Source organism: Galeopterus variegatus, unplaced genomic scaffold, assembly GCF_000696425.1.
Source record: "Galeopterus variegatus unplaced genomic scaffold, G_variegatus-3.0.2 Scaffold228, whole genome shotgun sequence".
NCBI classification, from domain to species: domain Eukaryota; kingdom Metazoa; phylum Chordata; class Mammalia; order Dermoptera; family Cynocephalidae; genus Galeopterus; species Galeopterus variegatus.
The window spans coordinates 337,325-353,133 of NW_007726339.1; the positions used below are offsets into that span (position 1 = coordinate 337,325).

Sequence of the window (15,809 nt, forward strand, 5' to 3'; positions counted from 1 at the left end):
GCTCCTACCAGGCAGCCCCACTCTTGCAAGTTGGACAGCTCAGCTATAGGGGGCAAAAATTAAATAGGCAATTTCCATGACAAGGTAACTGTATATGAGGCACAGGAGACATGGAAAGGCAGCTAACTTGGAATAGGGGGAGGGCAGAGAAAGCATCTCACAGCAGGTGACCATTCTCAATTTCATTGCCAGCAGGATCAGCTATCTTATAACCCCCATCCTGTTAGGCTAAGTTTAAGGGAGCAAAACTTTGCCCAAAGTTTGGCAATTAATTATCAACTCTGAAGTGTACAGATGACATTATTAACTCATTTCCTTATCAAAAGATAAAATACTAGTATAAGCTTCTATTCATTCTGCAAAAATGTTGGCATTTAATTTTAAAATAAGTTTATACCACCCTATGTTCTGTTCTGTGTTTAACATGTTTCTTGATAAAAAATTACATAACTTTCATTTCTACCTTACAAATCCCATGCAGATATTACAGATACGAAGCCAAAGTGGGTGGTGCTCACAGGAGGTATGATGCTGACCCAGCAGCAGGACATACGGTATGTCTGTTATTCCAGGGGCACGTACTCTACCTGACCTCTACCACTGGTCACCCATGACAGAGGGCACCCACTGCTGGTGGGCATAACTCAGTCTACCAAAGCACTCAATGTTTAGTATAGGAGAGTCTTCCTGTGTGGACCTATGAGTATTTTCTCAGAGCTGTAACAATCTATGTATTCCTCTCTGCTGCCTTGCACCCTACATACCAGAGACAGTATGAGTTAATAATAGTGCTGTTAAGGCTATAAAAAGGTTTTGTATGCTATTGGTGTAGAACTCGCATTAAGGGTTTGTAACTAGAAAGTACTGTTTACAGAAATGTGTGAAAACATTAGTAACTATAAATCTAATGTAGCTAATCAAAAACCTTTCATAAACAAAGGATTCTGGGTGCCAGTCTGACTCATGGTGCCTAGCACATATAAATATTTGAAGATGAAAATCTCTGAATCACAGAAATGAAGGTAGTTACTGAGGATGGCCAAAAAATAACCCTGTGGGTGAGTTCTCAATCTCATCTTTGTCTCTACAATTATCGGTCACATCTTTCACTTCTGGAGAGATTTTCCAGGCAGGTAGGTGGAAGAATAGCCCCTGGAGCCTGGGCAGGGATTTGAGCCATACCCCCTGCCCTTGCACATTCCATAAACCCCTCTTACAATCATCATTTCACAGATCCCACTTCCATGGAAAGCCACTGTAATGCCCACCAAGCCTGCACCTCAACTGCAATCCCAGACAATCCAAGGAACAGCTGGAGCTAATTCAGCTAAGCCAGGACATGATACTGGAGATGTCCACAAATCAAAGACGGGCACATCAGCAAAATGATGGTCAAGGTGGCCTTCTCATCACAAGCTTGCCACTTCAGGGACAGATGAACTACAAACAGACGTGCAGGAGCAAATACGGTGGAATGTGGAATTCACTGTGTCACTGAATGTTGGTACACTGTATGTACTAGTCATCCTGAAAAATTCCTTAGAAAGAAGACTTTTGTATTTTGCTTTGAAATGTCTTTGCTTCTGCGTTGTGGGGGTTGGGGTGATGATGACTAAATCACCATGTGTTCCTACAATGCCTTCAATGCCCTGTGTGTCAGATGAAAGCTTTTCATGCATCTGTGACTGTAAAAGCCAGCCCCTCAGTAAAAATGCCCTTCTTCACCCTGACTGCTAACTAAATCCCCACTGTCCTTCCATGTCTACATCTGGCACTGCCTCTGAAGTCTCTGCTGACCCCTCAGATAAAGTACCTTGTCCACTCCATTCTGCCATCTCTATACCTCACATTTGCCTCTACCGCAGCACGTCACGCTGCAACTGTGCACGTCTGTCTTCTCCATGACATGGTAAGATCCTTGAAAGCAGAAACTATCATTCCGTGCCTGTCTCCCCACTCAGAGTAGTGTTCAACACAGGTTGTGGGTTAAGTCTTTAGCTCTGCCAAGTTCCACCCCTTAGCAACCAAGCTAACAGTTCCAAAACAAAATGATAAAGTAGTTGAATCCTCGAGCATCAACCATGCCTTTTCAAACATAGAAAAACTCTTTAACTATTCCTACTGAAATGCCTGGGAGCTCCAGTGCCAGTGAGGGACAAAGAATGCCCCTGGGAGTTAGAAAATGGAAGAGCAACATATAATGGCCACAGCCACAATGTCACCCGAATGAGGAGAGCAGGAGGACCAGCAGGACCAGACTCATATCAAAGACAGAATACAGAGAAGGGGGACCACAGGGGGCAGCCAAGGAGTCCCAGAAGAGAAGTGCCACAGAGGCAAACAGTGACAATGCCTAAACCTACACTGTCCAGAAAAGAGGAACATTAACCAAGTATGTTCAAGTTCCACTGATGAAAGATGCCAAATATGGTGACAAATGCATCAGGCTGCCTCCACCCAAAGCCATCATACATTCCACTCATTTAATTCTTATTCTGACTTCTTGCTAAACAAGAAATCTGATTCCCAAGCAATCTACCCCCCTCCAGAATGGGACGGTGCAGCCCTCCAGAATGTGAGAGCCCATGACTGTGACTTATTGTGTAACTCATGAAGACAGCTCCTGTTTATATGCAGCACCTCCTGAAGCTGGACTGCAGAGACAGGATCCACTGACAGAGCCAACCCAGAGTATGGTGAGTGATATTTCTGCCTGTAGGGCAATAAGCTGGCATTCTGTCTATCCTCAGTCTCCCTTGAATTTTAGTTAGCATGACTCAGTTGTTCAAGGCTTCACGACCTCACACCACTGGCAAAAGCAAATCTCTGGGCAACAAGGGGAGGGTGACAGCTGGGGGTGTGTCACCAAGAAACTGTTATTAGTAATATGCACTCCATTTTGTGATTTTTTTTTGTTTTTAAATAAAGAAATCAGTTTTATCACAGCATCACTTTTGACCACTTGCATTCCTATGTTTCCTAGAGGGAGGAGACAGGGCAGAGCTATCACTTAGAACTTCACAAGGTGCACATAACTCTACGTTCGCCCCATCTGACATCAAGGGACTTCATACTAAGACACCACCATCTCAGGCACCTACAGGACTTCCAGCTTCCCCCATTCAGTGAATAACATGAATTAGTATTTATACATTAACAGGTCCATCTACCTCACCTTATTAAAGTTATTCCTATCACAATCACAAACAACAGAGCATAGCCAAAGATAAAACAGGATTCCCTTAAGAAGATAATATCTGGCTGAGGCCACTCTAGTAATCAAAAGTAAACACAGACCTATACATAAAGTGAGAACCAAAGGCAAGCCTCATGTCATGTATAGCCAAATTGTAAAGGACAGGCTTGGAAGTCGGACATCTCTGCTTCAAATCCTGACTCCTGTGCCACTTAGCTGTGAGATCTTCAAGACATTCCTTAACCACTCTTAGCCTGTTTCCTCCTCAATAAAACAATGAGGAAAAGAATATAAAATTTTGCCAGGATTAAATACAATAAGGCATAGGGTTTGTCCCATGCCCTCTGTAAACCATAGCAATTATTATTATTGTTATTTTTCCTTCCACTGTTGCTTGACAAAATTGATAGCTGCAGATATTCCCACTTGAGAAAGTACACTATTTCTTAAGGCAACAGGAAAAGAAAAGAAAGGAAAAGAAAAAAGCAAAGCAAAACAAAGCTACTTTGAATCTGAGTAATGTCAGATGACTTTTATTTCCTTTACTTGCTATTCATGGTATACTGTAACTGAAAGCTATTAAAGGACTATAAAGGGTTATATTTGTGACACTAAAAAATCCATGAGTCACTAGTAAATGTCTTACAACGTCCCAATGACAATAAAATCCAACTTCTTACCATGAACTATGAAGCTGCATGTGATACGGCCCTTGCCTACATCTGCACCTTCACCTTCTCTCATTTTCCTTCTTTTTCATTACATCCTAGACACATCCTCTATCTAAAAACACCGAACTTACTCCTCCCTCAGGGTCTTCACACTTCCTGTTCTTTCTGCCTGAAACACTCTTCTCCCACAATTTTGCATGGCTAGCTGTTTGTTATAAAGGCCTTGGCACCAAAGTCGCCACCCCTCACGACCCTGTCCAGACAACCGAAAGTAGCTGACTCCACCCCAAAGACCATCCCATACTCCCAGTAACGACTGTATTTCTTGTCCGAGTCCCTCCAGGAAAAGATTAGCTCAGTGAGGGCAGTGACTCCAACACTTCACCGCTGTATCCCAGAACGTTTAATGAACAGGATCTGTCACACAGTTGGCACTCGATAAACACTAGTGAATAAAGGTGGAGCTGTTCCCCTGGTTCACACTAGTGACAATTCCTGGCCGCACTCCCTCTGGACAGTGGCATTGAGCCGGTGAAACACCCCCGAGCACCTAGAATCGAGATGGTAAGTCAGCCAGGGACAGCGAGAAACAGGAAGTACATGGACTATCTAAATGCCGGCTTCACGTGAGCCTCCCGACACCCTGTAGCGTTTGTCACCAACTGCAGAAGGGTAAGACTGGAAGCACACACAGTGCCCGAGCAGCAGCTGCGGGCACCCCTGGGACAGATCACACCCCTGTGGCGCACACGAGCGTTCCAGGAGGCTCGAGTGCACCAGCCTTCACAGAGCCGGTTCGCTAGCAGCCGAAAGCTTGGCCTCCAGGCCCCGAGGCTGCCCACAGAGACGGGGGGCAAGGACCAGGGCTGCCCCCGTGTCGCGGCCGGGGAGACAAGCCCAGACCCCGCCGCCCCTCATCCGCCACCGCCCCCGGGGCCTCCCTGGCCATGGCCCTCGCCCGGCGAGAGTCCCGGCTCCTGGCGCCCCGGGCCCCGCGACCCTCACCCTGACGCTGTGGAAGCCGTGGCGTCCGCCCCCGCCCCGCTGCTCCTGCGGAGACGTGGCCTCGCGAGGGGCGGGGCGCGGCGGTCCGTCGGTCTCCGGCCCTCCGGAAACAGCCTGTGCGCGCGGCCTCCGTTCCGGAAGAGAGACTGTTCTCTTCTGCTCACCAGCAGCCGACCTCGGGCCGGGACCGCTCCAGCGCAGCGTCGGGGTTGCGTTCACGCCCGACTGGCCCGAGACAGATTTCAAGTAAGCGATGTTAAGAACTTGAGACCCTTTCCATCGTAGGACCACAACTTCTGTACTTGCAGGACCAACTCCGACAGGAAGCTAGATACTCGAGCTTCCGGCGGAGGTGGCGTGGCCCGGGCTCGGTCCCCATCCCTGCCCCGCCCAATCTGCCAAGCTGTGGGCGTGGCCGCTATCGCCCCGCCTTAACCTCGTTGGTGGGCGTGGCTCCCCAGCAAGCTGGGCCAGGCCGGGTGCTCGTGGCGGGGAGGAGGAGTAGATCGCTGGCCCTTGGCGTCCTCCCTCGCTGCTCGTCCCGACCCCTAAACCCCAAATCCTCACCTTCCCGGTACTCACTTATTTCTAGTGCCAATGCAAAAGCTACTTCTGGGCTGGCCGGCCAGCTCGTCTGGTCACCGCGAGGTGCTGGTAACGCCAAGGTCCAGGGTTTCAGCCTTTAGCGGCCAGCCAGCCGCGAAGAAAGAAAAAAATAAAACTACCAAAGTGTTTTCTGCTTTGGAGCCATACCGATGTTTTGCCTTTTCCAAAAAAAAATAAATATTGATGGCATAGGCCGTGGGATTTAGGTCAAAGCTGTGCGATGGCTTTTGTTTTTTGCCTATGGTACCAAATTATTCCAGCACCATTTATTGCAGACTGTCCTTCCTCCACTGCATGGCTTTTTCACGTTTGTTAGGAAGTAGTTGGGGGTACTTGCATGGGTCTATTTCTGGGTTCTCTATTGTTATATTGATCCAGTATCACAGTTTCCTCCACCAATACTACTTTGTTTTGTTTTGTTTTTTTTCTTTTTTTGTGACCGGTAAGGGTATCGCAACCCCTGGCTTGGTGTTGCTTGCACCGCGCTCAGCCAGTGAGCGCACCAGGCACTCCCATACAGGATCCGAACCCGTGGCGGGAGCGTCGCTGCGCTCTCAGCACCGCACTCTCTCCAGTGCGCCACAGGCCCAGCCCCCTTGTTTTGTTTTTTAAAGATGACTGGAGGGGGGCCGGCCCGGTGGCGCACTCGGTAGAGGGTGGCGCTCCCGCCGCCGGATCCCATATAGAGACCAGTCCGCTCACTGGTTGAGCGCGGTGCGGACGCGACACCGAGGGTTGCGATCCCATTGCCGGTCGCGGTCCAGGCATGACACTGAGGGTTGCGATCCCGTTACTGGGCATGAAAACAGACAAAAAAGGAAAAAAAAGAAAACAGATAACTGGAGGGCCGGCCTGTGGCTCACTCGGGAGAGTGCAATGCTGGTAACACCAAAGCCACGGGTTCGGATCCCATATAGGGATGGCTGCTGAGCTCACTGGCTGAGCGTGGTGCTGACCATATCAAGTCAAAGGTTAAGATCCCCTAACCGGTCATCTTTATTATTATTATTTTTTTTTAGATCCCCCCAGTAAGGGGATCTTAACCCTTGACTTGGTGTGGTCAGCACCACGCTCAGCCAGTGAGCTCAGCAGCCATCCCTATATGGGATCCGAACCCGTGGCTTTGGTGTTACCAGCATTGCACTCTCCCGAGTGAGCCACAGGCCGGCCCTCCAGTTATCTGTTTTCTTTTTTTTCCTTTTTTGTCTGTTTTTTGGTGTTACCAGCACCGCACTCTCCCGAGTGAGCCACGGGCTGGCCCTCAATATCACAGTGTTGATTGCTGTATCTTTACAGTAAGTAAGTCATAGAATCAGGTAGGGTGATTTCTACTATCTTTTTCATGATTGTTCTAGCTATTCTAGGGCCCATGCCTTTCCATATACATTTTAGAATAAGCTTGAGTATGTCTACAAAAAGCCTTTCTAGGATTTTGACAGGAATTGCATTAAACTTCATTGAGTCAGTCTATCAGTCCATGAACATGGCAGGTCTCACCATTTATTTAGGTCGTCTGATTTCTTTTATCAGCAGTTTTGCAATTTTCAGCATACAGATTCTGTACATATTTTAAGTTTATACTTAAGTATTTTGTTTTCTTTGAAGCAATTGTAAATGGCATTGTGTTTTTTTACTTAGTTTCCTTATGTTCATTGTTACTCTATATAAATATGATGAATTCTGTGTGTTGATCTTGTATCCTGAGACCTCACTGAACTCACTTATTAGTTCTAGGTCTTTTTATGTTTTGTTTTGTAAAGTCATTGGAATTTTCTTCATAGACCATTGTATCATCAGCAAATGCAAAATTTAACTCAAAAAGATCACAGACTTAATGTACATAAGAAACTATAGAAAAACATGAGAAAATTTTTTTGGGTCCTAGGGCTTGGTCAAGAGTCAGACATGATATCAAAAGCACAATCCATAAAAGAAAGAAATTGGTAAACTGGACTTCATCAAAATTAAAAACTTTTCTTTTGAGAAAGACCATATTAAGAGGATGAAAAAACAAGTTACAGACTGTGAGAAAATACTTTCAAGCCACATTGATAGGGACTAGTACCTAGAATATTTAAAGAACTCTCAAAACTCAACAATGAAAAAAATGCAATTAGAAGACAGGCAAAAGACATGAAGACGCATTTCACTATAAGCTTGTAAGAAGAGGTTCAACATCACTAGCCATTACAGAAATGCAGACTACTTTGGAATATTACTACCATATATTAGAACAGCTAAAATACAATAGTGACAATACCAAATGCTAGCAATGATGTGAAGAAACTAGATCTCTCCTCTCACACATCACTGGTGGGAATATAAAACAGTATAGCCACCCTGGAATACAGTTTGGCAGATTCTTTAAAAATTAAATATACACTAAATTATATAACCCAGCAACTATACTCCTAGACATTTACCTCAAAGAAGTAAACTTATGTCCACACAAAAACCTATACATTGGGCTGAGCCCGTGGCGCACTCAGGAGAGTGAGGCGCTGGGAGTCCCGCCGCGGGTTCGGATCCTATATAGGGATGACCGGTGTGCTCACAGCGCTCACTGGCTGAGCGTGGTGCGGCTGGTCTCAAAAAGGAAAAAAAAAAAAAAAAAAAAAAAAAAAACCTATACATTATTTTTTCTAGTAGCTTTGTTTGTTAATAGCCCCAAACCGGAAACAACATGTCCTATGATGGGTGGATGGATTCCACCACACCATGGAATACAACTCAGCAATAACAGGGAGCTAGCTATTAATAAACACAACAAAGTGGAAGAATCTCAAGGGCATTACACCAAGGAGGAGAACTTCAAAAGATCTATACTGCATTATATAATTCCATTTGTATAACATTCATGAAATGACAAGATTATAGAGATGGAAAATATATTAGTGGTTGCCACGGGTTGGGAATGGTGAGGTGGGGATGACTAAAAAGGGGTAGCACAGGGTAGATTTTTGTGATGATGGGACTGTTCTGCATCCTGATTGCCAAGATGGTTACATGTGACAAAATGACACACAAGTATGCACACACTTTAGACCAATGTCAGTTTTCCATGTAAAATACAACCAATGGGGGAAATTGGGGGGAAATATTAATTAGCAAGTAAAGTGTGACAAACACTGAATTTAAATACAAACAGAAACAAATAAACCTATTTATATATTAAATTGGTGGCACAGGCACATGGAAAAAAGACTAAACTTTTTAACTGCTTTATTAAAGTACAATTTACATACCATAAAGTCTGCCCATTTTATGTGTACTACTCAATGGTTATTTTAGTAAATTTGCAGAGCTGTTCACCCATCACTACAATCAGTTTGAGAACACTTCCATTACCTCAAAAGGATCCCTCGTCCACAAGCAGCCACTTATTACCCCTCCTCCCAGGACCTGGCAACCACTAATCTGCTTTCTATCTCTACATATTTGCTTATTCTGGATATTTCATATAACTAGGATCAGTCTGTGGCCTTTTGTGACTGCCTTCTCTGTCACTTAGCACAGTGTTTTTGAGGTTCCTCCACACTGCAACATTTCAGTGCTTTATTCATTTTCATTGCAGCATAATGTTTCATCGTCTGGATACACCACATTTTGTTTATCCATTCATCAATTGATGGACACATTTGGGTGCCTTAAGTGAGCTCAGTACTGGTCTGCATGCATGTTAGGTGGGGCAACAGCACTGGTAAGGTCCCTGCTGTGGTTCAGCTTTGTGTGTGTGTAAGACCAGATCTTCAGAGTGGTAACTAATATACAGAAAACAAAGCTGGCAGTGTGTTAGCATGGGAGGGGCTACTGTGTAAGTTGGGTCATCACTCACTCATTCAATCCTTACTGTGGCCTACTGTACGCCAAGCACTACGCTGGAGGCTGGACAATTCCCTGCTCTCATGGAGCTTACACTCTAATGAATACCAGTCAGTAAACACAGAAATACATGACAGGACATGATGAGTTAAGAGGCCAGGTGAAGGGTAGGGAGGCATGCCGCTATTTTCAGTAGATGGTTTAGGGAGGACCTCTCAGATGAATTTGAGCCAACACCTGAACAAAACAGAAAACGAGTCACTCAGGCAAAACAGAAAATGAGTCATGTGGGCAACTGTGGGGCCAGTGCGCAGGGGAGAGAACAGCAAGGAGAATACATGGTGTGCTCTCAAACGTTCCTTAGAAGAAGCGATATTTGAGCTGAACTTGCATGAGGGGAGGGGCCGCCACGCAGGCCCATCAGAGCAGTGGGAAGCCCCTGGAAGGCGAGCAGGGGGTGGGCGCTGTGTGGATGTGGATGGCAGGGGCAGCATCAGAGACTGTGGCTCAGGCAAGGGCAGAGGCCGTAGAGCCAGAGCAAAGTGGGTGGGCGGAGGCCATGGCTCGGGAGTGGGGCCCACAGGCTTGCTGGTGTGGGGAGGGCAGTGACACTAGGGCAGGAGAAAGATCAGAGACAACCCCTGGGTTTTGGCACAAGCTGCTGACAGGTCATGACATTTCCTGGAATGGTGGACAGTTCTCTTCTGCCAATGCAAATCTGAGATGTTAGAAAGGCAAATCTGAGACGTTAGAAGCATGTCCCATTCGTGAATGGATGAGAGCTCTGGGGTGAGCGGAGAATATTCCACCCCTCTGCAAAGCCTCAGAGGAACCGTGTGTATGAGCTTCCTGTGGCTGCTGTGACAAGTTACCACAAACTCAGTGGCTCAAAACAAGAACTTATCATCTTCCAGCTCTGGAGGTCAGATGTCCAAAACTAAGTTGTAGGCAGGGCTGGTTCTTCCTGAAGGATCCAGGGGAGGACCATTTTTTTTTTTGGCTCCACCCCTGGCTCTGTCACCTAGTCTCCTCATTCTGCCTTCAATCTCTGGTCTCTCTCTTACAAGGATGCTCATGATTGCATGCAGGGCCCACAAAATAACCCAGGATCCTCTCCTCATCTCAAGATCCTTAATTTCATCACATCTGCAGAGTCCCTTTTACCATGTAAGGTAATGTGTTCACAGGTTTCAGAGACGAGGACATGGACGAGACACCAAATAATGTCTCTGTCCCACCACAGGGTCTTAACAGTATGTACTATGTGGGATTTGCCAAACAACAAAAACCAAAAACCAGAAAACAAAACCACCCAATTTTTATAAAATGCTGTGGTGTTTGATGTTTGACTATAACGAAGTGTTAAGACATGTTGAAGTCCCAGCGCCGAAGACTTCAGAAGGTGACTGTATTGGGAAACAGAGTCTTTAAAGAAGTAATTAAGTTAAAACAAGGTCATTAGGGTGGGCTCTAACCCAATAAGACTGGTGTCCTCACAAGAAGGGGAGATGAGGACACAGGGAGAGTTAGCCTCTACAAGCCAGAGAAGGGGCCTCAGAGGAACCAGCCCTGCAACACTTGTTCTCAAACTTCCAGCCTTCAGAACTGTGAGGAAATAAACTCCTGTTGTTTAAGCACCCTGGTCTGTGCTCTTTGTCATGGCGGCCTGGGCTACCACCAGGAGAGGCGATCCTCACAGATGCCAGGCTCACAGCGCACCTGGATGGTTGACTGCTGGTCTACTAACCTCCAGCACGTCTTCCCCACATTCATCCTCTTGACAGACGTGTACTACTGACGTCTACTCTGTGTCAGGCATGGGTGACAAAAAGATAAAGATGCAGTCCAGGCTCACCATCTTGGGAAGGAGATAAACATGTAAAAAATGAGAGCATTAGTCTTGACAGAGACACAGAGGAAGGTTCAGTCATCTGTGCCTCAGGGAAGATTTCAAGTCACAGTGATGTCTAAGCTGGGCCTTGGCGAAGACTCAGTGATGCTGGGGCATTCACCTGTTCATCCGACCACTTGCCAGATGGTCAACCAGCGATCATTAGATGCTTCCCCAGGCTCAGACATTGTGGCTGAGTGTATAACAGTAACAAAACAGGCAAGATCTCTGCTCTAGATTTTTTGAGTGGGGAGGCAAATAGTAAATAGGTATTTACTTTCTGATGATAGGTGCTAGGAAGAAAGAAAAAACAGGCTATGACAGGATGACTGGTTGGGGTGGGGGATAGCAGAAGGCCCCCTAAGGGGTGAGTCTGAGCTGAGACTGAATGACGCAAGCAGCACAGGAGCAGCTGGCACAGGCAGGGTCTGGGTGTGGGGTGGGCGTGGGCTGCTAGAGAAGCAGCACAGACCCGTTATTGGGGAGGGGCAAGGAAGGGAGCAGAGGAGGTCTTTTGGGGGAGGTGGCAGGAGTCACTGCCAGGCCTTCATGGGCCATGATATTGTCATTCATTGCTACATAACCAACCAACCCAAAATGTAGTCACTTAAAACAACTATCATTTCTCACAATTGTAGTGGTTGCCTGGGTGCAGCCTGTGCTGAGTCTAACAATCTTCAGGAAAAAACAAAAACAAAATGACCCTGATTTGCAGCATTTACCAATGTCCATGGTATAAACACTCTTACTGGGGCCAGTTTTAACCTTATAGCTCAAGGCCCATGAACGTGAGGCTGGACAGCACAACCTCCTGCACTGTCATGCCATCCACCACACCCCTGCAAGCGCTTAGGTCGCCTTCGGTTGCAGTAAACCTGAGTCCCAAGCACTCACCACCTTTGTTTTTAATTTATTTAACTCTAAGTTCCCATGATTTTTATAGTAATGGCTGTGTTTAACAGTTATGGCTCTCAACATTTCTGACAACTAACAACGGGCTCTCAGGAAGAGGCTTTGTGTAGACACTGGGCTCGGCTGGTGGACCCAACGGACAGGGCCACTCTGTGTGGGCCTCTGTCCTCAGGTAGGTGAGACCTACCTGTGGTCTTCTCTATACAGCCACAGCAGCACCTGAGGGAGCAATACCTACTGTGCATGCCAAAACTGGAGCCAATGTGGAGAGAGCAGAGGGAGGGAATGGTCCCAGGGACACTGTTCAGGATCCTGCATCAAGCCACACTTGAAGTTCTCTGGGCTTTCTAAATCCAGTAAGTCCCTCTTTTTGATTTCTTTCTCACAAGAGTTTAGTTTCTTTCTACTGAGCTCCTGGTGACCTGGTGGCCCTAGCAGCAATTTCTGGGCCTCTCTGCTGAACCTGGTTGTAGGCTGCTAGGCGGCCAGCCATGCTCATCACTCTCCTGGGCTGCCAGCCCAAATTAAGGGGGTGGGCTGTCCCCAGATTCCCCCAGCAGGCAGAAGCCCATTCCAGACTCAGCTGCCTCTCTGGTTTGGCCACATCCCTGGGGGCAAAAACCATCGCAATGCCCAGAGCAGCCTGCTGGATTCCTGCCTCTCGCAGATCCAGGGCTTACTGTTCTGATCCAGCAAGCACAGAGGCAATTAAGATGACTTAAAACCTATTTCAAACGGACTTTTTATTTGGCCACAGTAAGACAGTTGGTCCAAATCCCTTGTCCTTGTCTGAATCAATCTGTTTGGCATTCTTGGTTGCAATCAGGAGCCCGGACAGAGGCTGGCCCAACTTGGACCCCTGAGAACCCCCTCCCCCGCCTGCTTGGAGCTGGGAGCCCTCCAGGCCAAGAAGGGCTCACTCTAACAACACATCAAAGCTGATGGGGGAGGGGAGGGTTAACCCCGGCTTTTGACGGGGGTCACCGGGAGGACAAGATGCCCATCCTGCACCAGGAGGATAGGAGGAGACACAAGTCGAGCGATTCTGTAGGTGGTCAGTGGGTAGCTGCAGACTGGCTCTGGTCCGTCCTGGGATGGGCTCAAGGAGCTGGATGGAAGCTCGTGGGAGTGTACAGCTGCTGCCAGGCTGCCCCACAGGGCCAGCCTGTGAGCAAGCTGGCACCCCACCCCACACAGACAGCAGGGCTCCAAGACAACTGTGGGTTGATGGTTTATTCGGGTGGGGTAGGAGGGTCTTGAGGAACAGGAAGCACAGAAAATCATAAAAACATTACAAGTTCACACCCACCTGCCTCTGTAAAACAGACAGCTCATCACCACTCCTAGTGAATGGTGCCCTAGGCCCAAGGTCCTATCCCTCAGATTAGAGCCTCACACAAGATGTTCCAACCATCTTACACTTGTCGGAACCGGGGAACTGGAGTTCACCAACTAGTGGAGTCTCATCAGCCCCTTCCCTGGACCAGGCATCAGGTTTCTTCAAAGAAGTGTGACAGCTTAGTGATTCCCGAAGGCACTCAGAGCCCCATGAGCTCTATGTGCTGCCTGCCCCTTCAGGGACAGCCAAGTGAAACCTGAGGAAAGTTGCAGGTTCTATCTACACTTAGGCGTAAAAAAGGTGTTGTGTCCTTTACAGGGCCTGCATTCTTATTTTTACTTTGTGGAGAGAGGGAGAAAGAGCACATGAGAGATTGGCTGATCTCTTCAAGGCACAGACACAGAGTGGCCCCAGCTCATTCATTAGCCTGGGGAGCGCATGCTGGGTCTCATGCTCAGAGAAGGTGGCTGCTTCCCTCAGGGCCTCCTCGCACCAGCATGGGAGCTCCCCTCACACATTTGCATAAGCAATGGAGCTCCCTGCAGGGTCTTGCTCCTGCACAAGCCGGGATCTCTGCCCCATGGCTTCATCTAGTGCTTGGCTGAAGACAAAGCTTCAACACTGGACAGGGTCAGCAAATGAAACTGGCCTGTTTTCACTGGAAGCTCAAACTTCAGGCCCCAGCCCCAGGGCCTATGTGGCTCCAGAGTCCACTCACTCCACATGGCTTATCTGCTGATGGAATTGCCAGATCGACTAGGAGGGAATAAAGTGATTTTTTTTTTTGGCAGCTGGCTGGTACAAGGATGGAACCCTTGACCTTGGTGTTATCAGCAGCATGTTTTAGCCAACTGAGCTAACTGGCCAGCCCAATAAAGTACGTATGACTCACAGTACAGTAGTAAATGTGCAGGGAACTGCTCTCCATTGTGCAGGGAAACGTGTGGTGGAGCCACACCAGAGCCCAGCAAGACAGCAGAGAAACAAACTGGACTTGTTTATTAGAATGTAAAAGAGAGGACTTCCTCCCACAGAGTGCTGCTTTTCAGCATGTGTCAGAAGCAAGACAACAGCTGAAAATCATATTCCTGAGAAGGAAAAAGGTTACCAGTTTGCAAACAAACAAAACAGGTGATTTCAATGAAAGATAAATTTTTTTTTTTTTTTTTTTACAAAAACCAAAATTTCAAGTATTATTCCAGATGACATGGCAAACCTAATGTGGGAGAAAAGGGCTCCTTCTTGAGCTCTGCAGGATCCAGTGGGAGTTGCTGCTCCAGAGGGATGAGGAGGGCTTTTGGCTGCAGTTGGGCCAGCACGAGGGAGCAGTGTGTCCTGGGCCTTGTCCCTGCTGTATAGCCAGGGCTCTCGCCAGCCCTGTGCTAGGGACAATGGCAACCCAACACACACACGTTAGCCAGGATCTGCTAAATGACCCATGTCTAGGGTTAGGAGTTTGGGACATTTGATGATTTTTTTTTTCTTTAATAAACAGGAATATATGCTTATTCTTTCAAATACCATACTATTCCCCATTTTAGTGAAATTGTAAATTACAAATTATATTATTTGTGCTACAGTTTGTGATATTTAAATCTTATTAGAAGATAAGCACCAAACCTATTAAAATAAAAAATATATAAAACGCTGTGGGTTTCCCAACAGCAGAATATTCTGTACATCTTGTAGGCTGTAAACTTATGCTCCCTTTTCCTTAAAATAGAATGTTTCTTATAAACTTTCTCCTTTCTCCCATGAAACTTTTCCTGAAAAGAGATTTCTGTTTTAACCATTAGTTCTGGAAAAGGTACAAAAAGAGCAAAACTGCACTGTCACCATCTCAGCAGGAGGGAATGACAGTCTGTCTGGCAGAAAGAACTTCAGTGTCCGTTGCTCCCGCCACTGCATGTTCCTGCCTGGCACTCACCAGACAGGCTGTAGCCACCCAGGGCCTCCCAGGCCACTTGGGAGGGTCTCACTTAGAGGGTAAAGCTCCACAAAAGAAAAGTCACACCAGAGTACTGACCAGAGACCCCCAACGTCCCACAGGGAAACTGTAAAAATGCCCTTCAAGTGTTTGCATTAGGTATTTTTCAAACGCACTGTCACTGCCACCAGGATTCTGCAGCTATCTTGGTGCCTCCCTGAGGCTTAGTTCTTGAACCTCGTCTGTTCACAGATATGATTGAATTTCCTGCAGGGAGAAAATGGTCAAATTACACAAGAGGGCATCAGAAAAGTATTTAAATAAGCTAATTTTGAAAACACATACTTGAAGAACTACATGAGAAATAAATTTTGCATGTGCGCACACACACACGAGAACTTACGACATTATATATATATATATATATATACATATATATA

General features: G+C 46.8%; 1 protein-coding gene across 3 annotated transcripts in view; it reads right to left on the reverse strand.

Annotated features, from left to right (window-relative positions):
- Positions 1 to 8,683: 8,683 nt before the first annotated feature.
- CHFR (checkpoint with forkhead and ring finger domains, E3 ubiquitin protein ligase) overlaps positions 8,684 to 15,809 on the reverse strand; it is a 35,498-nt gene continuing 28,372 nt past the window's right edge. For 2 of the 3 annotated variants that reach the window (XM_008566177.1, XM_008566178.1), the window contains one exon: positions 12,832 to 15,636. In XM_008566177.1, the coding sequence (XP_008564399.1) occupies positions 15,594 to 15,636 (43 nt within the window). In that variant the 3' untranslated portion in view covers positions 12,832 to 15,593. Of the gene's footprint in view, positions 9,538 to 11,047; positions 11,159 to 12,831; positions 15,637 to 15,809 lie in introns of those variants that run through there. The other variant, XR_550056.1, reaches the window with a different exon arrangement.